The 27,516-nt window shown below is 36.5% G+C and overlaps 1 protein-coding gene across 50 annotated transcripts in view; it reads right to left on the reverse strand.

The window, feature by feature from the left end:
- PTPRD (protein tyrosine phosphatase receptor type D) overlaps positions 1–27,516 on the reverse strand; it is a 2,083,106-nt gene that overhangs the window by 59,964 nt on the left and 1,995,626 nt on the right. For all 50 annotated transcript variants that reach the window (XM_070248854.1, XM_070248852.1, XM_070248848.1 and 47 more), the window contains one exon: positions 11,194–11,317. In XM_070248854.1, coding sequence (XP_070104955.1) covers positions 11,194–11,317 — 124 coding nt within the window. The remainder of the gene's footprint in view (positions 1–11,193; positions 11,318–27,516) is intronic.

The following is a 27,516-nucleotide window of genomic DNA, read 5'->3' on the forward strand; positions in this document are numbered from 1 at the left end:
CATACTGTGTTGGTAAGTGTTTTGGTGCCATGAAATGCTTCTTCAGTAGTCCTGATTGCAATGTGTCTCCTGGGAGGCTGGATATACAAAATTCTTTCACTTTTTTTTGGTTGACCTTCTCCCAGTAATGCATATTTGTTTATTTAATTTTCAATTCCTTGCCTTATCCAGATAATGATTGGCATCTGCTAATGCAACACTAATCAGAGAGCACTATAAATCCAAGAGAAGAGTGTGAGAATTAATTGATTTCCTCTGGGGCTATGATGGATGGAAATCTAGCTTAAAATGCAGTGCTGAAAGACCATATTATTACTATAAATTAGCTGATTGCTTTCATTTCCTGGAATCATGGAGGCCTTTGCCAATGCTATAATAATAATAATGGTGTTTAGTCTTTCTTTGAAGGAGGAGTTACTAAAATAATAAGAGTATAACAAAGACATTTGCCTTCAGCTGATCAGAAGCTAAATCTTAGGCCTGGCCTTGCTGTAGAAACTGTCTCTTGGAGAAAGTTGCTCTTAATGTCATTGTCCAAGAAGAACAGTTTAGATCTAAAACTTGCTCTTTCCTAGGAATCCATGGTTTTACTACATTTATAAAAGTAAGTTTTCATGATTTTCCATGTAATGTGTCATGTCTACTCTCCCATTAACGGTCATGTAACAGTTTCAAACACCAATAATAACTGTTTATCATTCTAATCTCATAAGTGAGAAAACTGAGGCTAGAGCTTGACTTTATATTATACCAGGGTGCCTCATTCCTGTATTAGAGAATGTGGAATCATTAATGGACTGTTCTTTCTCGCGGTGCTCGAAAATATTACCTACATGCTTTAGACTGAGTCTCTGTGCTTTGGGCAAACTAAACTTGGAACTGTAAAACTCAAGCCCTTAAGACCAACAGAGGTTGCGATGAGGTGAAGGATTGGTAGAGCTGTGCTTCTGGGTAGTTGGTGCGCAGCAAGCCGTAGCGAACAGCTATTCAAACAAATGAGGCCAGTTTTAGGCTCTCGTTTTGTTTGCTGGGAATTGCTAGTTATAGCTTTCAGTGGAAAAATAAGCCTGGGCATGGACTTTGGGCTCTGCTGTTTTTATAACTGTCTGCAAAACTTTGGAAACTTATCTGATTTCAACACGCAAGGACAATGTTATTTTTCATCATAGGATTAATAGGGCAGGGCTTCATGAAGTTGTTCTCATGCGTGTTTGAATATTAACAGAAGAAGAGGAAACCTTGGAAAGATGAAGTTTGTCTGTTTGAAAGAATATTCATGACGAATAATTAATTACTGAGGAATGCTTTAAAACCTTGAAAGCATGCTGCAATGTCAAAGAATACACTATTTGAGCTGTTCTGTCAGGACTAGGTTTAAATAAGTTTTTTTCCTGTTAATTGGGTCATGTGGGTCTGTAAAAAAAAAAAACAAGAACCAAATCGCTTGGCATTCAATTTCTCAGGTTAGTAGATAATTTGATTTGAAAAGATTTGTCTTGTTTAGGGGTCTTTAGAATTATGAAAGTTTTATAGTAAGGCCTTATGTCCTGATGTTAAGAGGAAAAGCAGGACCGAAAATACACATGAATTATCTGATTGATGTGAAATTAAGTAATCATAAAGAGAATATGCACACTTTTGTATCACTCCACACTTTGCAAAAGTCACATGTGGCTTTTGAAGTCTTGGGATAATACTAAGTACTTGTGAAGAATTTAGAAAAATTAACCAGGAAACTGAGACTGCTGTCTATGCTGCTGGCAGTTTGCTCTTTGACATTTGGGCAATTATTTAACTTGTTCAGACTTCTGATTGCTCATCCACTAAACAAGGCGTGTTGGACAAATTGATTCCCTCGAGTCCTTTCGGGTCTAAAATAAGATGTCTCTCTGTGGTATTCTTAACCTGCTTGGATTTGGAAATCTCTGTGAAGTTATTTCAAGATAAATAGGGGCTTTGTGTCTCTCAGATTAGGGGGGAACGTGCTCCGAGGCTCTTCAAGTTGATTCCTATTGCTTCTACTTCTGATGTGCCAAGAGGAGATTCGTTTGGCGTGACTAATATTTCAAGTCTTGATTAGAACCTGGTGTGGTTAAAAGTAAAATCAAAAACAAAAGGAGGTGGTAGGCTGTCTGGGCTGTGGGCGGTCTGCTCAGGGAAAGAAGCTCTCCTTGGATGGCGGAGGTGAGAATGAGTAAGAAGCAACTTTAGAGGGAAGGCAGAATCCTATCCAGGGCCCTAGCAGACAAACTACTACTCCACTTCTGAGCTGGAGATGGGCCTTTGGCTGAGCGGCTGACTCTGCTCCCACTCACAGTGTGGCATCAAACTCAGGCACTTCTATTTCTTTCCACTTCTACAAATCATTAGTGAAGTTTCGGTCAAAAAGAAATTGCTTTTTGGTAAACCAGTTTATTCCCTGTTGTAAGATAGAAGTACTTCAATAGAGCACAAAAGCTACATTTTATTTAGTAAATAATGTCCCCTCCTCTACTTCAATACATGAAAAAGAAATCCTAAGGACAATCAATTGTGGGTTAAGAACTAGATTGTGGTTTTTACAACCCACAATACAGATGCTGGCAAAACTAGAGAACAGAAAATAGAAAAACGAAATCCAATAATAATTTGCCAGTAAATTTATTTAATTCCGAAGGACACAGGCCTTCTTTCCCCTTCGTTTGCACTATGGCAGCCACCCACAGCTGCATCAGAACTAGCAAAATGAAGGATTCTCTCTGCAACATAAAAACAAGTGCTTCCTGCAAAGGCACAGTGTATTCTCTGCCAAGGTATCCCCGGACGTAACTGGAGTTTGGCAAATTACCCTCCATGTTTCTATACTACACAGGACAACTTCTTTTTAGAAGCGTGCCTTGCTCTGTGGGCATTGCAGCTCATCACCACAGTGAGTTCTTGGGGGAATGGATACGTTTCAGAGTTTGTGAACCCAGCCTCCACCCTCTCAATGTTCTGTGTCCTCCTCTCCTTGGTTTTCTATGCCTCAGCACTGCTGAGGAGGCCGGGTTATGAGAGTGGCCACAGAGAAGCTTGTGGGTGATTGAATTATCTTTGAACACATTCCAAGATTAGCTACAAGTGTCGGGGAATTCTCAGCACCCATGATAGAGGGGACTCATTTCTAGTCAAGGAGCACTTTGCCCTGAAATAAAGCAGAGCGCGGGCCATCGCAGCATAACTTTTCAGCCACATCACAGAGTTTTGGTCTACTTAGCTTATATTAATAAGGATGCAACTATTATAGGGCTTTATTCAGCAATGAGGTAGTCAATCAAATACAGATATGATGACAGGAGTCCTGTCTGTAGGAAACTCTCAGAGCCCCAGTCTCCTCATCTCTATCCTAGCAGATGAGTAGCATTTTCATCACATCCTCACCCAACACCCCTGTGAGAATCAAATAAGTCAATGCATTTGAAATAAGCCTACTCATTCCTAAATACTCTTCAGACGGAAAGTAATTTCAAATCTGGAAGGCCCCTTTCCAGTTTCTATACTAAAAAATAAGGGAGAGGACCAAAAGAATTAATTTATAACTTCCCAGCAATGTGTAACTTGTGCCTATAGTCTAACAGCAGAGCCGTACCACAGATGATGTAGGTTTCTCTGCAGCCTCAGAGCACTGAAGTGTAGATTCATTAGCACGCTCTGAATAGATGTACAATAAAAATGGGAAAAAAAATTCCCAATATCTGAACTAAAGACAATGGAGATAAAAATAAACTCTCAAAGCTTTCTGATTTACTCTTTCTTCAGCTTCCTGGGAACAAGAGTAAAGAAAAAACAAACATAACCAGCCATCCCTTAAAAATGTTCTCTCTCTTTTCCAGGTGAGAAACACCACAGAGGCTGAGATATGAGCTGGGGAGTAACAGATCCCCACACCATTTGCTTGGCTGCACGCAGGAGAAAGATGCCATTTAAACAGCTCTAATGGTCCTTATGCAGGCTGCGAGCACCATGTGAAATTGTTCCCAAGTTTCCAAAGGCTGGGTCCCATCTAGCTTTCTATTGAAGAAAAATTAAGCTATAAAAATTAGTGCACTGCTCCTCAAAATGAGAGATACTGTTATGTATTAAAAAAATGGATCCCCTTGAAATAAAAGGATTAAGCTTTGTCATGCTTATAAACAACTTGACAAGTGAAAGACTGAAAATGTTAAAGAAACTGTGCTAAATCAATGATTGATGTTCTGAACAAAGGGAGAAAAATGAACTCAACCAATAATTGGATGAGATTTAGACAAGTTTTTTTTTTTTTTGAGATGGGGCCAATAAGCTAACAAACTTCCTTCAGTCTTTTAAAAAGAATTTCAGGAGCAGAAATCAAAACAAAACAAAAAGCAAAATAAAACCAACACCAGAGACAGAGAGAGAATGAACCAAGAGGGAGGAAAAGTAATCATATTTATTGCTCTTTACAGGGGAAAATAATTTTAATCCTTTGATGTTAGAGCTTCATAAGGAACATTTATATTCACTATAATATAACTAGCATTTTATTAGAAAATGTTGGATAGATAGTATTAACTTATTTTCCTGTTTGTTTTGTTTTTACTTATTGAAAATATATCAGGTTACTAGACCTGGCCTGTGAAAAAAAACAAAGATAACTCATAGTATGGGAAGGATGTGAAAGTGGAGAATATGTGAGCATGTGCTGCCAGCTGTTTCAAACGAATCAGCGGAGACCACTGAACACTGTAGACAGAAGCTAGGACACTTAGACTTAAACAGGGAGCACTGGCGCGGTGGGAAACGGGGAATCAACAGTCCAGGGGAATATCAGGAGTTTCCTCTTTTTCTTTTTTAAATGATATTTATCTTAGGAGTAGTGATCCCCTGTAAGCCGCTTTCTGATTTTAAAGGTGCTAAATTGCCCATCTCACCAATAATCAAGTTGTTGTAACATCATCTATATTATTTCCAGTTGGATTTTTTTTGAATTGCTCCTATTATGCAAATCAAGCAGCAGATGATATATTCTGGATTTCCATTTAAAAGAACACATTCTTCCCTCTGTTGAAATTTGTAATGCTATTATGGCTCTGGGTTCCATTTATCAAGCACCGATATTTTCTTTTGCTTCACAGAGTACTCCAAATATGTGCAGCTTTCTCATTCGGATATTATTAATTTTCCCATAGATCATATGGAGAAGAATTTCCATCTGAGGATAAAAGGACCCATCGATGGTAGTAATAAAAGTCTTAATAACAGCAATGATAACTTTAATAGTTCCCAATATTTATTAGGCATTTTCTTTGTGCCAACAGCTCATCTAAAAGCTTTGTTGTTGTTAGTGCCATCAAGTCGACTCCGACTCCTAGAGGCCCTGTGGCAGCAGAGCAGAACCCTACCCAAACTTTCTGCTTCATCCTTTCATCTTCTGGTGCTATATCAGACAATGCTCCGCTGCTATTCCTAGGGTTTTCACGGCCAATTTTTTCCAAAGTGAGTGGCCAGGTCCTTCTTCCTAGTCTGTCTTAATCTGGAAGCTTTGCTGAACCCTGTCTACCATGGGTGACCCTGCTGGTATTTGCAAAACCAGTGGCATAGCTTTCAGCATCACAGCAACATGCAACCAACTGACAGACAGGTGGTGTAGTTCCCTGACCCGGAAACAAACCTGGGCTGTGGCGGTGAGAGCACTAAATCTTAACTGCTAGACCACAAGGGCTGGCTCTAAAGGTTTTACATGCATTATTTCATTAAATCCTCCTAATAATTTTAGGAAGTAGGTCCTATTACTAATCCTATTGCACAGATGAGGAAACCAAGGCACAGTAACTTGTCCAAACAAGATCTTCAGAAGCAAGAAGAGCCTAAGAAGCCTTAGTAGGAAAGAAGTTAGTTCTTGAGAAGCATATGGGTCCTAGTAGGAAGGCACCCATTAAAGAGATGAAGTGAATAAATATATTTATGTTTTGAAACTTTAAATATAGTCCCCTCAAACTAAAAAAAATAAAATAAATCCATATTTTACTAAGCTTCTTTTATCAGATTAACAAACACTGGTGTTAAAGAATGCATATGGCAGGGAGTGCTTTATTTTTTGCCAATTCTAACTCTCTTGTAGATAAAACCATTTAAACCTGGCTTGGTAGGAGAGACACACACCAGCCAATAATTCTGTTTGGATAAACCCTCTGGCTTAAATGTGTTTTTGATCCTCGAAAGGGCTAATCTTTTAATGGCCAAGATTTAATATTTATCTGAGTATTCATATTGTCTATTCATCTCTGAATTTAGAATCTACTTCCAGAATTTTAGGAATAGCAGGAAGGGTCTTAGACATTTTCCTTTTATGAGGAAGCAGAACGAAAGACCCTAAGTCAGGGGTTCCTAAAGTGGAGAATGGGCTTGCAAAGGGCTTGTGTGTCCACGAAATCTCTGAAATTAGTGTACAAAGCAAGTGTGCAGGTGCTTTTTGTTTTCAAGTGTGGTTTAAAACGTTCATCAGATTCCCAAAAGGATCCAGCTCCCCCAAAGGGTTAACTGTCCTGAGTGACAGGCCCAAGGTCACAGAGCTGTGTAACTGGGATGTAGGTTCCAATTTTCTGTCTTCTTATTCAGTGGTCTTCCTAATAGATCTTAAAAAGTAATATTAGCTAAACAAAAAAGTCTGCCTGAAAGCCATTTATACGTCTTTTATTCTTCGGAAAAATTCACTGACTGGAGTCTAAGAACACAACTGGCGACCTCTAGCTCTAAGATTTCTATCATAAGTGTTTCAAAGTTCCTAGGCAGTCTTCCCAGCCAAAAAAGCACTGTTTTTGAATTAGATGTGACATGTTTGAGCATGGCCATTATGACTGCAAAAGCGGCTACAGTCCTGAGTGGCCTGCGGAAGAGCACAGCAGTCTGAAGTCTGACTGATGCTTATGTTAGAATTTTTGGTCTGCCACTTACTAGCTATTGATTATAAACAAGTTACTTGACTTTTAAAAGTTTAATAGTTTTCTCATTTGTAATATTAGATAATAACCAGCTTTTGAGGTTGTTCTGAACACTGAATAAATTCTGTGCATGATTTTATATGCTGTATATAAAATCTAAGACATTGTGCCCAAAACACAGTTGGTACCCAGATAATCAGATCTATTATAATTTCTTGTCTTTGTTGTTGAAAAGTAGGGTTTTAAGTTTAGCTTTATAGTTAGACCTGGCCAACAAGTTTTTAAAAATTTCCTGTCAATATGACTTTTAAAGTGAAATGTTAATTATAATCTTACTAATAGAAATATAGTACTGGCAGCAGTGAAGAGTAATTATATTTTAGAAAAATAAACTTTTTATCCAGGATTGTAATAATTAGATTGAACTTTTGCTAGTTACAGGCATTTCAGTAAATAATCTGCCGATAATTGATATTCCTGGGTTTATAAGAAGTTGAAGATACATAAAAAGCTATTTGAGGTAAGTAGATGACCTGTGGAGTGAGTTAGGGATGGATGTACTTGACCTTCTGCTATTGTAGGACTGTGATGCATTCGGATCACTGACAACTCCATACAGTGTCTCTGCTTCAGATTAGTTATACCATAAAATAGGAAATGAACAGTAAAATGTAATGTTTGTGTTATCCATAGGTTAATACCCAATGATAAAGTGGATTATTACATGAAAAGATAAGGCTGGGCGTTTAGATCCATGTTGTTACTTAGTCACAGCCACATTCTCTATCAGCAGGAAAGCAGGGTGAGTGATGTGGCCCGCGGAAGCTCCGGTCGAGGAATCAGAAGAGCTCAATTCTAATTTGAGCTATATTACTTACACTAATTTGTGCAACTCAGGCCCAGTTCTCTGACCTTCCGGTTTCTCATCTCTAAATATGGATACCTATATATATAGTAAAATAGTGCTGCTTCATCAGACTGTTGTGTGTGTCCAGTAAATGCCATAATTGATAAGAAACTACATCTTAAGAAAACTAGGTAAGAAATTTATTTTTTAATTTTTTTAATTAGTTTTTAAGAAAACTAGGTAAGGAGAAAAATCTAGATAAGAAAACTAGGTAACTCTTAGAAGTTAGAGGTGAAAGAGGTTACAGCAGAGGAAACTGTTACTCAGAGAAGTCAAGGTTACATAACTAGTTAGTGACAGAGCTGCAACCCAAACCCAGATTTCCTTTTTCTTTATCTTTTGGTTTGTCCATTTCTCTCTTGCTACTTTAATAAAAGTATACTTTCTGGACAACTTTGGATTCTATAAGATTAAGCATGTTACTGTATACTATTTTTATGCACATATAAGTACTAGTTTCCATTTAGACTTTATTTGACAATATTTATCTTAAATCATTAAAATAAATCCTATCACCTCTCTTCTTCAGGAATTAATACTTTCTCTTAAGAACTGCTTAGCCATGGAGGGGACCCCATGGTAAGTGGATTGGTCAAAACTTCAATTGCTTCTATATTGTTTAGCGTATAATTCAACAACTGGAAGCTCTTTGTAATTAGGCCTTTCTTAAATTTATTTTGCATTTTTTCAAGCATATATAAAATGACTGTGACTTAGAAAAATGTCATGAAGTGTCACTATTTTCAAGGAGGTCAGTAAGCACATTGATGCCCGTAAAATTCCTGATTCTTTGAATTTTTTCCCCTCCCATCTCTCAGTGGAAGTAAGGTAAAAGTTATGCTCTATCAAGCAAAGATAAAGACAATACGAGGCCCTGTGGTAACTTCCAGTTTTTTCTTGAATGTCTATCAGATCACTGTGCAAAGTAATATGAAGAGAGGGGCCAGCACCATTGAAAGAACCAGCACAAAATGCCCAAAATAAAACCCTCAACCAAAGTCATTTAAGAGATCGCCATAGGTTCCCAAAACAAGCACGGGAAATTTTATACACTGTGCCTGAAGTCACTTAATGTTTTACTCTACTTAAAAAATCTAGCTCTGTGTTATCAAAGCTCCCTTTATAGGAGAAGCCTCAGTTAGTGGTTCTGTGGCTTCCAGCATTTTCTCTTCCGTGCTTAAGACATAGGATGATTGCCTGCCCCCTTAAATACCTGCTGGTTAGGGCTTAGTCTAAGATAAAACACTGTTCATGGTTGTAATCTAGATTAAAGCTCTCTCTATAGCCCATAAACTTCAATTAAATGCTTCTAACCTTTTGCATAACACTTAAAATTGAAAGACTTTTGGTTTCTAGGTCAGCTCTAGATTTAGGGTGTATTTGTGGGCACAGAGCTATAAAAAGGCAGGTTTTAGTCTGATTCAAGTGCTTTGGCTTTTATACTGTAAAAATAGCATAGGAATGAAATGTACATAGTTTCCAACTGTCATAATAAAGGCACAAGGAGGAATATTCTTTGTCCTTTGACACACTTTACTGTTAAGAAGGTGGAAAATAACAGGTTAAGGAAAATAATGACAAAGTGGGCAAAAGCACAGAGAAGTGGTAGTACTGACTGACCTAATTCTAAGTGGAAACAATGCTACAATACAGCGAGGCAGACCGACAAGTTCTCCAGCCAACACCATGCCAAATGGGCTCTCAATTGACATTCATTTATTTTTATTTCTATAATTTACCTTGCTTCACTAATGTTAAAAAGGTTTCTCGCTTCTACTTAGGATTTTTAGTTTCTTATTTACTACGGAGATGATTGAAGGGACTTGAGATAAGAAATCTCCATTAATTCTTTTTATATTCTAAAATGGGAATTATAGAGATAAAACGTAAACCTTATGTGCTAACCATCCACATATACCAGTTACAGTTTCTAAACAGGACTCGAAAAGAAGTAATTACCTATTGGCCAATATCTTGCTTGAACTAGCATTGGTGAAACTTTGATAAACTTGATCAATTTTTTTCAGTATGGAAAAAGGTTAACTCTTCACACCTAGTGTCTTTAATTGCATCAAAAAGGGATTATAACATTTTCCAACATCATAAGTAAAATTGGGGGAATTTTACAAAATGTATCTATGCCTCATTAACAGCATTTTGAGGAAAGGAACTGCAGGTATGGGCTTGCTCAAATACTAAAAGATAGTTCTTGTTCCCAAAAAACTAAAAATAAATGCATTAGTTGCCTTTGGTGCTTCCTGGAAAAGCTTTTAAGCAGTCTCACATTCAAATTAACTTTGGACCCTAACGACGCAGGATGAACTTGGCCAGAGTTCTGGGATAAAGTGGTGGTCGTTACAGATTTCAGAAACCAAAAAAGGGGAAAGATATTTGAACAACTATAGATGAAAATGTTTGAACTGTACGGTTCTCAAAAGGACTCGGTCTGAAGCTGGTATTATTTACTGTTTTATAAAACATCTGGAAGAAGGTAAGCAGTGAACTTTCCAGTATGAAAAGGCCACAAAGTGCTTCTGGATGCCAATGGGGATGAATGTGGTAAGTCTGCGGCAGTTGGTGGTCCAGGTTAGATGTTATAACAGAGGGAAGGATTTAAGTGACATTGTAAACTATTTTCTAAGGACGGCAACCCAAAGTGCTACAACGGCCAAAAAAACCAACAAAATGCTAAGTGTTGAACAAGAGCTCCTAATTTTTAATATGCCATGTGAGAGGGACTTACTATTAGAAAGGAATGAATGGAAAATACTCTCCTCACGATCCTTAAGAGAAGGTAGGTATATTTGAGGAGTAATTCTCATCTGGAATACACTCTTTACAATTGTGGGAGACAGGTGACCAAGTAGTCCGCAGGTTAGATGTACCAGACATTTCCAATGTGCTTAATTTTTATTAATCACCACATCACCAACTCCTAATCTTTAGACTGTCCCTAGTGGCTATTCAGATTTGTTTGCAAACAAACAAGCCCCTCACCCATTTTTAAATAACAGTCTATGAGTGTCTTCTGACAACCACCCGTTTATTCACAACTGTCAGCAACCATCAGTAAAATGGCCAACCCCAATTTGCTTCCCTTATACAAACATCAACTACGTTATTAAGTCCTTCATCTAGGGTAGAGGCAAGAAAGCAATGAAGGATGCTCTTATGTTATATGGCATTGGGGATATTGTATGCCCAAGTATGGTATATTTGTATAAGAAAGAAAAAGTGAAACAAGCAGTGCTTGAATCTTAAGTAACTATTTTCATAGATGGCTAAATATCCAGATAAAACTATATTTTCTTGCAAGTACTTAAATCCATGAAAATAAAGCTATAAATAATGTCTGCATTGCCTTACCTTCTATTGCTGATAGGAGAACCCGGGAATGGTCATATGCGATTACATTTGCATATCTATTCTTTGGTTTGTTTACTTCCAAGTTGGAATGTTCCCATGTGAACTGCTGGCCAGGGTCAATTGACTTTGAAAGAAAAACAGTACATACACACAAAATCAATACTGAATAACATGATATTATAGGCATTTATCGCAGGTAACAAACATGATTTAAAAAGAAAATTCTGAAGCCAGACTTCATCAAGATAATCCTAGTTGTGAAGCTGAACACTTATATAACCAGCATAACATGAAACAATTAATCACAGTAAAAAACAGTGAGAGTCACCAACATTGATTCAAACGAAAAAGAAATCAATATAGATGTTCTGCTAATATTGGAAAGGCAGGCTTTTAATTTTTTTACTTTTCTATTTCCTTCTCTGCTGCTGTAGTTTACAAGTTATCTTGGTTCAATACTCCTTCTAGCTCTGTGAACATTACTTTTTATCTTGATTACTTTCCTCAGTTCTTTCCGATCTGGACCTAACCTCACCCTTTAAGTTGACTGGTTTTTCACTGGCTTCATTGGACACAGGCTTTATTGTTTTTTCTTGACCTACAGGCTTACATCTTGATGTCAAATTCAAATTTTTTCCGTTTCTCCATAACACACAGCATCACAAGGCAATTTGTACAATTCACACAGCTAAGAATAAAGAAGGGAGGTCAGTTCAATCTAATAATCATCTTAGTCAGAACACTAATTTATAATCCAAAGAAGATAGGATTTAATTGCTTCTCTATGTATTATTACACATTTTCTACTTATCATTGTGTTATGCTTACAAAGTTTTCTTCCTTTTATTCTTTATTTTAAACTTATTTTTTCTGATTTTAATGCTTTTCCTTGATGCCTTACTTCAACCAGTTCTTCAATAATCTAAAATATTGTACAGATATAATATATAAATTCCTTTTCTTTTCTTCTTCTACCAAAAGTCCCCTAGTACATAGTTGTATATTCTAGTTGTAGGTCCTTCTGGTTCTGCTATGTGGGACGCCACCTCAGCATGGCTTGATGAGTGGTGCTAGGTCCATGCGCAGGATCCAACCTGGTGAAACCCTGGGCCACCGAAGACAAGTGAGTGAACTTAACCACTCAGCCATGGGGCTGGCCTCCAATGCATAAATTTTTTTATAGTTAAAGTAGGACCATTATTTTGAGACTGGATTCAGGCATTGATTATATAACTCTGGGGGAATTTTTAATTACCTGCAAATTTATGGAAATCAAAACATCTTTTCTATTATCATAGGATACTGACACTTTGTTAAGACTCCTAATTTCATGGTATATGGAAATATGACTTCAGTAATTACATAAACATGACTTTAAATGAGCAAAATCAATTTTCAGAAATAATTAACGATAAATTAGATTTATATAGAGGTGAAATTTTTAAAAAACTAAAGACACTATGTTAATGGAATTTTTTAGCAGTTATTTTTGATGCTGAGCATTTTACATGCTTTTATGTGTATATGGAGAGCTGGAAAGTAAAACATATCCAACAGCTGTTACCATATTAAAGATGTCAATATTTGCATTAAAAGGGATAGAGTTTAGCACAATAGTAAAACTCACCAGTGTAAAGAGTCAAGCCTATTAACAGTCAAGAATACCCTCCAAACACACTAAAACTCTCAGCAGTACAGATGGCAGCCTCTGACTTACTAAGGATCATAAAAGCCCTTTTCCTTTCTTAGCCTATGCTAATCTATATATAAACTAGTAAATCATGGAACAGTATTCAGCAAAATAATTATCCATGTCTTAGGGTCTAAAGAATAATGTAATTAGGGGTCTTTCTAGTTTGTTCTTCCAGGGAAGCTCATCACCTCCCTTGCAGAATGTACTCCTCTGCAACTGTCCCATAAGTTAATGGGAGCTGAAGCATTCAGATGCCTGAGCAGAAGCCTTCAAGTCAACCTTGAACCTTCTCCACACAAAGCAGCCCCATTCAGTGATCAAGACCTGCCTTAAAAATTTCTCAAATCAGTCCCGAATCTACCATCCCACTACCACTCCCTAAATCCAGTTCTTCACTATGTGATGTCTGATTGGAATCCCTTCTCTAGAGTCACTCCAATCCATTCTTCATACCAAGGTAGTCTTTCTAAAGCACACCCCTGGACAGGTTAGATCCCTGTTTAAGAACTTCCACAGGTTCTGAGTGACATACAGCTTAAATTCTGAAGTCCTTAGCCACCTATACACCATCAGTCATCTTTGCATCTACAAAGATGCTTCAATATGTGGTTCATCTAATCTTTTTTAAATGAATTGAACTAATGAATAAATGTTGTTGAAAAAAGTTCATAAAGAGAAATCATGGAGTAATTCCTCCATATAACATGGGAGCTAGAGAACAGATGACAGAAACTGCAATGTACAGTGTACTAAAACTTTAATACTTTAACACTCATTATCATATGGCTTAGTAATTAAGTATGTGATCCTGAAATTACAACTACCACTGATATTCCACTTTACACTGATGAGCATTACTTAGTACATAAGCTTCTTACACATCATTCTCTAAAATATCCCAAAAAGCTTCTAAGCTCCCTGATGAACAGTCCTTCCATGGAAGATAATACTCCCTCTGATGGCCTGGTTACTCAGACAATGATCACTCACAGATGTGCAAAATGGCATGCATTTAATTTAATGAAATTGCATCTATCAACTCAGACACTGTTAACTCATGTCCATTTCCACTCTTGTCACTTATTCTCAGCGGTCTGCATGATTTATTTATTTGATACCTACACTGAAGAGTTTAAAAACTGGTAATGGAAACATGAGTTGTATGTCACATATGTTAATATGCTTAGGCTTAAAGTGTGACCCATGAGAAGACCTGCAAGTAACAGGATAACTACAATAAAAGCTGTCAGGTCATTATGCTTTACATGCAGTATCCGTTTAATTTTCACAAATGTTATGAGGTAGGTACTATTGTTTTCTCCATTTTGCAGACAAGGAAATTGAAGTAAAGAAAGATTAATTCAATAAATCTTACTGAGGGTCTTCTTTGTGGCATGCACTGTGCTATTTGAGGGTAAGTAATTCGCTCACATAGCTAGACTCATACATTTATTCTCAAATCCAGGTCTGTGTGATTTCAAAGCCCAGCTGATAATTAACAGCTGGTAATTACTAAGCCTTGACGCTACTTAACTATCCAGAAGACCACTGCAAAATGAAGAAGGCCAACACATCAACCACACCTAAACATAACTGTCCTTTATCTTGCCAGTCCAAATGATATTTCTTCCCAGCTGATCATCCTGTGTCATTCTGGGGCAATTACATAAGAAATCAAGTTTTAAAAATGAGGTTGGCTTCACATGGATGATAAAACAGATGGGATGCAGCTTACATTTATACTCCTTTTACACGGATCAAACAAACATTGATTAAATAATGCTGACTTGTCTTTGTGCAACACATACTCATCCATCTGGATCTATCTGTCTGACTGAACGTTTAACAATACACAGCACAGGTCATTATTTTGGAGCTTGTCAGAATGCTGAGAGCAGTAAACTCAGTAAAGAAGAATAACTACTGAAAATAGGAGAGGTGTAAGAAAATCTTTTGTATTTAGAAAAAAATAAAACTGGCTGAGGAAAATCAAATTTCAATTATCCATGTTAATGAGGCAAAGATATCAGGATGAATGAGACCCTCATTCTCAAAATCCAATTTTTAGGGTTTTCTTAGTGCTGGTGATGACACAGTGTCTTTGCGCCTTTGTTTTCTGGCTCCTCTTGCTGAGATCTTCTCAAGGAAGAATGAAATCCCAATATGGAGAAAGAGCAACATGGGTCTTGAGTGATACAGAAGTTGATTTCCACCTCAACCTCATATTTTTGGCCAGCCCACCATGAACCATGCCTCCTCCTACTGTAAAGTTAAGCTGAAGCCACCCCAATACTATCCAAACAACTTTGAAATGCACCCTTGCTCCTCATGAATTTAATTCCTTCCTACTGTTGGTATTTGGTTTTCCTGAGCTTGACTCAGATAGCTCTACTCATCCTTCTGACTGTTTATCCTAACAACCTTCCCTGGGGTACTCCCTCCTTCCTAGCACTCAATCCAAAATTCTACCCTCCTCAGCGGGAATCCTGCCCAGGTCTTCTTCAGCCTCCCCTGAGGAGAATTTTGCAAGTTGGAAATAAAACAAGCTAGGTTTATTCAACCAAAAGCTGACCAATAGAGGTTTTTTTTTTATGAGCTACATGAAATTTGTACATTACAGTGTCACAGAATTCATAAACAATGCTACTTCATCATATTTACTTTTGCTTCAACAGGCAATCAACAAGGCCCTTGAAGATGTACTGAACCCTATGTAGCATCTAGAACTTTAGGAAGATGCCAAACCATTTTCCATTGCTCCCCTATCTGCACACTTGGCATAGGACACACTCTCCCTCCTTCCGCCAATAGTTTTTGACTGAGTCAGACTCAATGGCTTTGCCTTACTGAGAAAGAAAGTGAGGAAATAGAAGAAAAATCTCCCTATAACTTAAGACAAGGAAAGTCTCAAGTAGACACATTTATATAGTCTTTAAATTGATGGTCTGAAAAAACTTTGTCTTAGCATAGGTAAATGGAAAAAAAGAGTTACAGATAACTGATGGATTTATAATTTTGCACTGTATTCTTGATAAAAAAGTCAGAATTAAAATATAAATATTTATATCCAGTAGTTACAATAACTAGCCTTTATGTAACATTTACTGTGTTTTCTTTGTGCTTCACATACATTAACTCATTTTATTTTCACAAAGACCCTATAGAGTCAAACAGCTAGCAGGTGGTGAAGCCAGGTTCCCAAGCCTGATTGCCCAGCTGCCATGCTATGGTTCCTCTATGGTCAACTTGGAGAAGATTCCTTGATTATTTCACACATGACTTTCAATGGTTCTCGTGAAGCACAATGTGAGGAAGGCTGGGAACAAAAATCTCTATAGTGCTTCTGATCTATATTTATAAATTTAAACTCAAAGCAAGAGAGTGCTCATAAATTTGCACATCAGATTACAGTCATCGCGGATAATTACATCTTGATATGAGAGTGATCTTTTTCGATGAAGCTGAGGTCATCATCTTTAAGCAAAGTCTTTTAAATATGGTTCTGCACAATTTCAACTTCTCTACTCAGAAGAAAAATATAATTCACATGTATAAAACACCATATAATACTAGTTGCTCTCTGTTCCACTTCTCACTCCACCAAGAGAAAAACCTCAAAATATTCCCTTTGGATACTCATCAAAGAGAAACCACAAAAAAAGATACATCCTGTTTTTGTGTGTGCTTTAAAACAACTAACAAAAATTTAATTATATAGAAGAAATAGACCAGCTACTTGAGTGGTCAAACCATGGGTCAGACTAACCATCCTTTTTACAAGGAATTGAACTTTCAATGACCTTACCCTCTAGAGAAACACTATCTTTCCACATAGTTCCCCATCAGCAGGATCATTTGGTCCTTTAGTGTGGTTTGCCTCCAGATATTCTCAAGTCCTTTCTGAGGTTCAGGAGAGTAATCTGCCATTGACTGTATATTTCTGCAATGAAGACTTTTTTCATTCTTATGTTCATATTCTCTCTCTCCTAGTTTGAAAATGGTAAATTAATATGTATCCATTTGAAAAAGACCTGTATTTGCCTAGTTGGGAAGGGCTATATTCTGCACAATTAGCAAAGGCCTGCAATTGGCATAATGAATACTTTCTTCCAAGAGAAGAACATGAGTTCAGTTGTATCCAATGACGCTTTAAAAACTGGAATGTGAGGAAGGGGTGGAAAGTACGATGATGAACAAGTCTAGAGGTCAGAGCCCAGGATGCTGGCTCTCTTTGCCCGTGGTTAGCTTTGGAAAGTCATGTAACTTGGGTATGTTTGCTCTGTGTTCCTTTTTCCTATTAATGTCATCCCAGTGCCAGGTTTGTGCCCTCATTTTCTCTTATCTCTCTTTACACAATTAGTTCTCAAAACTTCCTAAGTCTTTCCCTATAAAAGCACATCTGATGCAGGCCTCCATCAGCATCTGAAGGATCAAAACAGGGACTTTCCAAGACTCTCAGTGTTAACTAATGAATGCATGTGGGAGTTCTCCACTTTTAACAGAAGAAAGATGTACAATTTATAAACACACTGCAAAAAGTGTTTCCATCAGATATTTTTGTATATAGTTGAAATTTTTTCTTCAGATAGATTTTTCTTCAGATGATAAAATTGCATCAACTTTGTATGTTGCCCAATGGTTTGATTTGAAATTCTGATCATAAAATATTATGTAACAAATACTTATAGAAAATCACCTAAAGTGATAATTTCTTTATTTACATTATTAGAATTGACACGTAGAGACACAAACAGGAGAAACAATACTCATAGTAAAGCATTCAGCCATGGAGGTGAGTAAATATTTGAGGCAACCCTTTGAGAAACATTTCTTCTAAATTATATCTTGGCAATAAGGATAAATTAATTTCTCTGAGGATAAGATTTACTCCTAGAAGTACAGTCATGTGTCACAAAATGATCTTTTGGTCAATGATGGACTGCATATATGATGGTGGTCCCATAAGATTAGTACCATATAGCCTAGGTGTGTAGTAGGCTATCCCACCTAGCTTTGTGTAAATACATTGAATCATGTTTGCATAACGACAAAATCCCCTAACGATTTATTTCTCAGAACATATCTCTGTCATTAAGCAACACATGACTGTACACTTAACTTATCCTAATTTACCATGGATTCAAAATGACAGAAAACAATGACAACAAATACTGAATTCTTTTTCAACTCAGTAGGACAATGCTACACAATCTCTAGAATGCAGCTAAGCTAATTTTTTATACATGTGCTTGTGGAAAATATTATTTTTGAGAGCCCTTTCAAAGAAGAGTTCAAAAAAGAAGATACAACAACTTTAAGATCTGAAGACTTATAAGTCCTGAGTTTTTGTTATATTCTCTTTATACTGTGTCCCAACATTTTCCTAGAGCTACTGAATGCAGAAGATGGACATTCCTAGCCCCCAAAGGCAGTATTCTAGAGGAATGATCTAAAGGCAGTGATACCTTTTAATCCTAATGTTTTAGCTTCAGCTACTTATCTCCTACATTAAATTAAAGTAAATAATAAGACAGGGATGGACAGAGCCAGCCCTGATGGCCCAGTGGTTAAAGCTTGGCGCTTTCATTGCTTCAGCAGCCTGGGCTCATTTCCCAGTCCTGGAACCACATCACCGGTCTGTCAGTTGTCATGCCATAGTGGTGGCTGACATAGAAGAACTAGAAAGACTTACAACTAGGATATACAACCACACACTGGGGCTATGGGGAAGAAAAAGAAAAGGAGAGAAAGACTGGCAACAGATATTAGCTGAGGGCAAATCTTAAAAAAAAAAAAAAAAAGAAAAGGATGGACAGAATTGTAGTTGATGTTCTTAAAGGCTAGAGTTCATGGAGAATCATTCTACAAATATAATTCACAGACTAGGATTTCTGATGCTATTTGGAAAAGCAAAAGCAATTAAAAATATTTCAGACAGTTTGGGGCAAGAAAATATTAGAAATTTACTAAACTGCTCTGATTAAAAAGATAAAGTTGATTGAATTGGTAGAAAGTAATTACAATGTTTATAAAAAGAATTGTGTATAGGTAACAAAATTATCTATTAAATGCAATCGATGGCAGCATTTAACTGAATAATTCACAATGGCCTCCTTTCTTTTCCATGAATAACAGGGCATTAGTTTTCGGCTCTGAATTGACAAGATGAATGCATTAACTCCCCACCACTTTTGTAAATGTTGACACATGTGTATAGACCCAAAAGCATTAAGTGAAATAATTACATGTAAAAGACCTGATGCAGAGTTGTCACTAAAAGAATGGTAGATGTTTTACTTTTTCTTGCGTCCACCCACTGAATTGTGTAAGAACATCGCTACTTTAGGACAATCTTAGCAACCAAGGAATGCCTGCTTTCTCCCTGATGTTGTGTATCTTACTTGACATTGAAGCATAACACTGAGGCAATTACCTAGTTAATTTAGGCAAAGAAATCCATTTCTGCCCTCCCACTTGCTATGTAACAATATGCCTATCTACATAATTTGGAACCTGATCTACTTTTCTGGCAAAGATAACAAAAAAGGAACACAAATAGCCGCATATATTTCTCACCTCTTCCATTTCATTTGATGCTGGAGACCTGCCCATTCAGAAATCCAGTGTAGTAGTAGATTCAAAAGAAAAACCAACTGATGAATGAATAGCTTGGTTTTGTAATTGTTGTGTGACTTATACTACAACACCATTTTATAAACAACAGTATAAGAAAAATAAGAAAGATAAATCATCTTGGTTTCTGAAAGTTTGATTAGCTGAGTTTTAAGTGATAACATTAATTCATCTTTATTAAATATAGAAATTTCTAACCTAATTTTAAAGCATACTAATTTTTCCTCTTATTTAACTTTGCATCCTGGAGACAGATATATTTTAGGCTTTCGGCAATACCTTGCTTGCCATTTAATAAAAAGCTTCTTTGTTAAATCTCTGTTTCCTCTCCCATATTTATTTTCATATATAAGAGGAGAAACAAATGAATTTCCAAACTGAAATATGAATAAACTTTTGTGAGTGTCCAGTCAATGACTTTCAAATCTTATTTCCTGCTTCAGAAAAATAAAAATTCCACAACTGAAATGAAGTCAGAAAATATGACACCTCCTCCAAGTCTGTGATAGAATACAGAAAATCCCAAATAGCCACTTAAAAAACTCTCCCACCCCATTCCATCCCCAAACGTATTGAGTGCAACTATCTAGTTGAAACACATGAGTTTCCAGATGGGGGGATCATATAAACACCAAAAACGCTTGCTGTTAATATCAGTACTCCTTATAGGTAAGGTAACAGTACACCGTAGTTAATAGGCTTCTAATTAAAGAAGACACACAGGTTGATCATTACTACTTATACCCATGGTGCTCACGTAGCTTCGACAGTATTTACAATATAAAGTGTCACGTATACTCTCTTCTCTCTTATGTGTGACAAACAAACCGGAAACACTAGAACAATTGTACAATTAACTAACCATTTTGACACAATGGGATTTTTCTTTTCCAGTTTTTTGGTTCGTTTGTTTTAATAACTGTGCTCCTCAGAGGTCTCAAGGCTACTATGTTGGGAATTGTGGGATTGATCAGATGGAAAGACAAACAGCCCAGAGTCGAGCTCTGGTATAGGGTGGGTCTGAGTTGGGGGGGGCCTTATAAAACGGTTTAGACCTGCTATCCTAGTTCAATTATTAATAGGACTATCTTTCACTCTCAAAGTGTCCTGGTTTGGGCAATAAATTCTATGACCATCCCAGCTTAGAGCGGGCTCTAACTTCCTCACGTTCACATCTATATCTTGGGGTCTCAGTGAGCTTCATGACACAGTGTCATAACCATCACAGCCAGGTGAGTATGTACATGTGGAAATAGAGCAAGAGAGAGAGCAGATGGCAGGTTCTGCTAAATATTAAGTTCACTTATAAACTCTATCATATGAACAGGTGGGCGAGGAAAAGTAAAGATAGTAATTTCTGCAGTACAACACCTGGCTCTACTTATCTACTCTACTGTTGTAAGAATGAGATATTAAAGCCAGAATGAGAGACAGTGGCTGGCCTCTCCCTTGTTCAACTTATCCATGGAGCTGCATAGAAGAGACAAAAAGGAAGAGAGCCGAATATGTGATTCTTAACACACATTTACCCTGCTCTCCACTAAACCAGCAATTTAGTATATTCAAATTATAATTTTTTTCCTTCTTCTGGGGCAGGGTGGAGGATGGGAGGAATGTGGTGGTGCATAAGCTGGATGTGTGTTCAACTGCGGAGGAAAAGAACAAAGTTAAAGAAGTGATTTTACACATTGGTAATTCTATAGACATAATCTTTAATCTTTTGTTTAATATAATATTTTATAATATTTTAAAACTATGATTGAAACATTACGTATAATTATGCTATAATCTCTTTCTTTTTTTTTAGTACTCTGGAAATGGAACCATAGGTTTATTCTATTGCTTGAATATTACAAATATACAATTCCACCATCACATGTCTTCAAATATAATATGTTCTAAAGTAGGAAAACATATTAACATTCTTAAAAAAAACTCTCTATATTAACATATCTAAAGAAATGCTATGTTAGTCATGAAGTAACTCATAGACACATAGAAAATAGAGGATCAGAGAGGATGGTGACCATGATTATCTGGCCCTCTCAGAAAGATGGTAGCATCCAGTCATCACAGTTTGAAGACATGACTAAAGATAACACAGCAATGAAAGTGAGGTCCCCAGATCCCAAACTCCTCAAGTCTACAAAACTAACCAGGTTCTGGGGTAAAATGACCTTATGAGGGTCCTTTCAGGGTCTGAAGGCCTGGCTTGGGATCACTTTGCCTTCTCCATCTGACTCACATTCATTCCACTGTGTACTTTCTTCAGACTGAAGCTAGTCACTGATTTACTACCTCGTAGGGGTAGACTTGGGACATACCGTCAGGCACTAAACTGCCTAAAAGCCTTGAAAGTGAAAAACATGTCTTTTCTTTGGATAAATGTATAGGACAGCCATTGTAGGATCATTTACAATAGTAAGAAAGAAAAAGAAATAGCCTAAGTAAAAAAATTGTAAAACAGTGCTATTGTTAAAATATATACATATATACCCACACATTGCATATATATAGATATCGCTAGATAGAGAAACATATATGTATACATATGCGTGTGTGTGTGTATATATATAAACCTAGAATGTTATACATCAATGATACCAACACTTATCTCTGGGATGTGGGGATTAATAATTATTTTAATATTTTATGTTTGCTATCTGTGCTCTTTCATTTTCCGATCTGTGAACATGGTACTACTTTCCAAAATTGGGGGCAAGAGGGAGTCACAGAACACTCTTCACACTTACACAATGACTCCCTCTATCACGTTAGAGCCAGAAGGAGCAGATTATAGGACTCAATGCTCTTGAGGTTATTTTGTGAAATCAACGTCAAGTTTTTCAATTGGTTTCTATGGTCATCTATGGCGATAAAGCTCAGTGTCCATTTATGACCAAGGAAAAATCCTGAAAGGGCCAATGCAAGACTAGACTGTCTCCTTCTAGCCTCCTCAAAGAATGGTATTGAGAAGTAATCAGGTGAAAGTCCTTCTGATTTTGATGATAATGATGAGTTCATCATCATTATGTACTGAATCTCATGTAATCCTTAAAACAAATTTAGGTAGAGAGTGTTATCTTCATTTTATGAATAAAGAAATTGAGGCTTGGAGGAGTTAAGACACTTTCCAGACATCACCCTGGTAGTCTGTAAAGTAGTGCAGCTGGAATGTGAACACAGGAATTTCTACCTTTGAAGTCTGAGCTCTTAACCACTACACTCTACTGCATATATATAAATTAAAACTTTAAATTCGCTATGATAAGTTCAATTCCTCACTTCAAGACTATGGACAGTAAGGAAAACAGATTAAACACCAGACTTCTCAGTTTGGTTTAAAGATACATTCATCCCACAATACTTTTTATTCCCCCAATTTTTTGAAAATGAAAGACAAGCTGTAGCTTTCTATATGGTTAGATTTTAACACAATTCTTATCCAATTAAAAAGACTAGGATAAAAGAGACACAGGATTTCAGTGTCTCTCATTTCCACCCTCCCAACCACATACCTCTCCTTCTATTTTTCCCTCTCCATCATACACACACACACCACAAATTCTTCAGGAAAAGAGAGAAAGCTGATACACAATTATTCCTTGAAACTGAAAAGCCACAGTGGAGCAAAGGATAGAGTAGTGCTGGCAGGAAGTACTGAGAATGGTGAGACCAATAACTCATGAATAACAAGTCTGTACTAACAGTTTTAATGAGTATTCTAATGGTTTAATGGATGGCACTTTAATAGGATTTCTAGTACAATCCTTCTGAAAGCTTGTCTTCAATAAATCTGTCATTAACAAAGAACTGAATTGCTTCACCACATAACCGTAGTTTACTGAATCTGAACACAAAAAAAATTATGGCAGTTGTCATCCTGTATTACCATCCTTGTCTCAAGTATTCTGTTAACTATTGTGAGAGAGACAGCTACAGGCTCAAAATGTAGGTTGCCAGTGAAAGTGGCATATTCATACTAAGGGGATGCAGTAGACATTAAACAAAATATAACAGAAAGCTAACAATTGTCACATTATGTGCACAAAGACAAAAGTAGAAACAATAACTGTGATCCAAACACATAGGTGTGTGAACACTGAAACCTGAAGGGCTGGCTGGAGTTCTCTTTGAAATAGCTGATTGAATTCTTTGGGTGATTGGTTTTTTCAATACCTATAGCACTGTTTCTACATTTCCCTCATACTTATTTTATATTGTCTTGTTTCCTGTGCTTACTTAAAGTTCTTTAAAGTCAGGGATTGCCATGCTATGTTTCTCAGTATGCATACCACCTCAATATGAATGCTGAATTGGTTAAAATCAGTCCTAGTGAATAATCCTACACTCCAGCTTGGCTCTGTTTCTCTCTATCCACGGCAGAAGGTCTCAATTCTGACTTTTTCACATTGAAATACCTTTTGTTTGGAGAGAACTTTGGTATCTTTTCTATTCTTCTAAATCCTACCCTTCTTTCAAGGTTCAGCTCAAATCCACTGTCCCAATCCAGCTCTGCCTAGAGATTTCTCCCACACATTTTCACAAGCATCCACCATCATACATTATAGTGTGGACCATCCAGTTGAAAATGAGTTATGCTTAGCCTTGTAGCATTTCTTCTTTTAAAGCTGTTTAAATTCATTATTATAATGTATCTTTTCATTTGATAATTCCTTATTTCTCAAACTCTATTGTAAATTCCTGAACGAAATACTGTCTACTACATATCTTTGTAATCTATAAAATGGCTAGCCCAGCGTAGATGCAAGTAAAATATATTGATATAATTTTAACAATTTCAGATTTTTGTCTAAACTTCTGTAAAAGTCTTTTGAAATTGGGAAACTCATTTCTTTTGTAATTACACTTTCACCCCGATTTGTAATGCTGAGTCTTAAAATGATTACAAAGATTTTAAACCTGAAGGTAACAGACTGATGGATTTTTCAGATTATCTTCCACATCAATGCTGATAGTAAATTCACTGACTTTATGGTGATCTCTATTGATTATCAAGACTACTGAACATAACCCATTGGCTAAGCTATAGTTCATTAAAATCGTACAAATTATAAAAGGCCTAGAGTATGTTAGAGCAATAAAAATATTCCTTCTCAGATCCAATGTTGGAAAAATTTGATTAGACATACCCTGCCTAGGGGATCTGTATACATCTATTTACAAGTAATGTGACCATAAAAACAAATCCTTCTTTTCAAAACTGAAAGCATTATCATCTAAGCTATCCAACAAAAGTAAACAGAATTTTATTCTGGAAAAGAAAAATAATTATATTTGAGTTCATTTAAATTAGCTATTATTTATTAAGAAAAAAATTAGATTATACACTCTGCTTTTTATTACACAGCAAAATCTTATTTACTCCAATTTGAGGATATGCTTTGATAATTTAACAAGATAGCAAACAAAACACAAAGAGGCTAAACAATCTTATAAATAGCAAACACAAAGGACAATGGGTAATGTAACAAATATAAAGGACACGTCCTAATGGATGGACCTTCTTTTACCAATATAGATATTAAGTAGGTTAACTTAATCAATGATTTATAACAAGGGGAGAACATAAAGAAATCTATATGATATTTTAGCATCTCATATTTTTTTCTGGAGGTATATATTTCATCCAGTTAGGGAATTTTGGTTGAAATTACAACACAAAATACCATGCTTGATAACTGTTCCCACAGTTTAGAGAAACATTAAGAAATTCTGCCACAGAAACATAAGAAAGAACAAATGCTGTTCCTTAATCTTATTTAACATCCATTCAAGTAACAGACTACAAGAAAGAGAAATATGAATTTTCTCTAAAATGGGTCCATCCAAAAACCTAAGAGTTTAAAGGATTTACTTTTCTGTCCAAGACATTAGCAAATATAAGAACAGATTTTAGGTAGCTGCTAGCACTCTAACTGAATTTCTAAATCCTGGTATTGAATGTTAGAAAACTAAAAAAATCCCATTGCCCCTCATGTGGTGGGTATTACAAATATAGACAAAAATTCAGGTCGTATTACACTGGAGTAAAGCTCATAGCTGCACGATATTGGAATCCTGACAAAAATTCAGTTATTGCAGCTTTGGCCTAAAGTTTGGCTAAAAAACTGAGGAAACCTTTAGGCTCAGAATTCAAGGGCAAGGATTATGTATTATTCATCTTTGTACCCCCAGAGTCTAGCAAAGTCCCTGGCACATAATAAGAACTCAGTAAATGTCTGTAGCATGAGATGAACTGAATATAAAGCTGGAAAGGAAAACAAAACTCTAACGAAAAGAGCATTCATGTTCTTCAAATTTTTTTAGAGGTAGCCAATATTTTTAGAATTTGTCTTCCATTGTTCTCAGAGATATGTGGAAGAAATGAGAGGCTTCCTTTCAGAGTTCATTTGTTTATTCTCTAACGAAAATTATAATCCTTGGTCTGTGGCATCACAATCGGTTGCTGTGGGAATGATTATAGATCAAAAACAAAAAGATTATATCCCTTTTCAAGAGCAAATGAGTAGCAAGAGCAGATGAAGTCTTAAGGAAACAAAGATGTTCTTTTCATGAAAATATTTTTATGCTAAAAAGGCAGAGAGAGAAATACTCAAACTACTAGTGTTTGTGAAACCTCCTGGCAGATTTTTAGCTTTGAAGAAAGATGATTTTTCCCTCCAGAGTTGGCCTTGAGATATGAATACTCCAGATCATTTTTCTTTATAGACACAGAAAGTAGGAAAAGTGAATTCTGCAAGCAGCATTCTTCTGCTGATTTCAGCCAGAGGAATGAATGGGCCCTCTATCTGCATCTGCGTACAGAATCCCTGTCAGGAAGCCTGATCTCCTGCACTGTCCCAATAATATATCGCCCAAGGGAAGTCCACCAAGAAAAGCCAAAGGTGGATTCTCCACCTACAGAGAGGATCACTGCCCTTGAAGTTGCTGCTCCTCTGTCCCCATAGGACCTCTGCTGCAGTACAGAAATATTATAACCTAGTGAAGCACCTTTATTCACGACTTGATAAATGATGTCCATCTTGATATCATGTGACTCTGCTTGGGAAGAGTGAGATGCAAAGAGCAAAACAGATTCCTGTTTCATTTTTTAAACTGATTCCTACCTTCATTCCAGAAATATTTACCAGGCTCGTCACAGGGATACCCCAATAAATATGATACATTCACTGCCCTGAAGAAGCTTCGCTTCTAGTGGAAAATGCACAAGTAAATTAATGCAGACTGCAGTCTTGTAATATCATAGATCCAAGCACAGCAAAGAACAAATCTAATCTGCCATATACACAGTGACAGGCACTTGTCTCACCTTAATACTGGCCTTCTACTCAAGCTTTCCCCAGACTCCGATGCTAGCATTTTCAACAGCTCCACAGTGCCATTAGCGCCCTCCTTCAGGTGTTTAAAAGTGATACAAACAAGACTCCACTCATATGTGGAAGTTAAACGTGTAGACAAAGAGAACATTAGTGGCTTCCAGGGGAAAGGGGGGGTAAGGGGTGGGCACAAAGGGTGAAGTGGTGCACCTACAACACGACTCACAAACAATAATGTACAACTGAAATTTCACAAGTTTGTAACTATCACAGTCCCAATAAAAATTTAAAAAAAAAAAAGCAATGCAAACAAAAAAATACAAACCTTCACAAAAATGTAGGGGGAAAAAGCCAGTAATCTCCTTGATTCTTTATGATATATCTATTTACTATTCAACTATAAAGTATATCCACTGAATTGTACACTTCAAAATGTTGTACTTAATACACGAGTTATACCTCAATAATAAAATGATAAAGAAACATAGATAAAATATATCACGTACATTTATTTTTTGCCTAAAACCATTTTGTTCTTTCAATCAATAAAAATCAACTCTCTTATCACAATCTTTGATACCTACCTAAATTTCTAGTATGGTTTACATTTTGGGTTTTCATATAGGAAGTAAAACTTCTTGGATGTTTCAGGTTAAC

Source organism: Equus caballus, chromosome 23 (assembly GCF_041296265.1).
Source record: "Equus caballus isolate H_3958 breed thoroughbred chromosome 23, TB-T2T, whole genome shotgun sequence".
Lineage (NCBI taxonomy): Eukaryota > Metazoa > Chordata > Mammalia > Perissodactyla > Equidae > Equus > Equus caballus.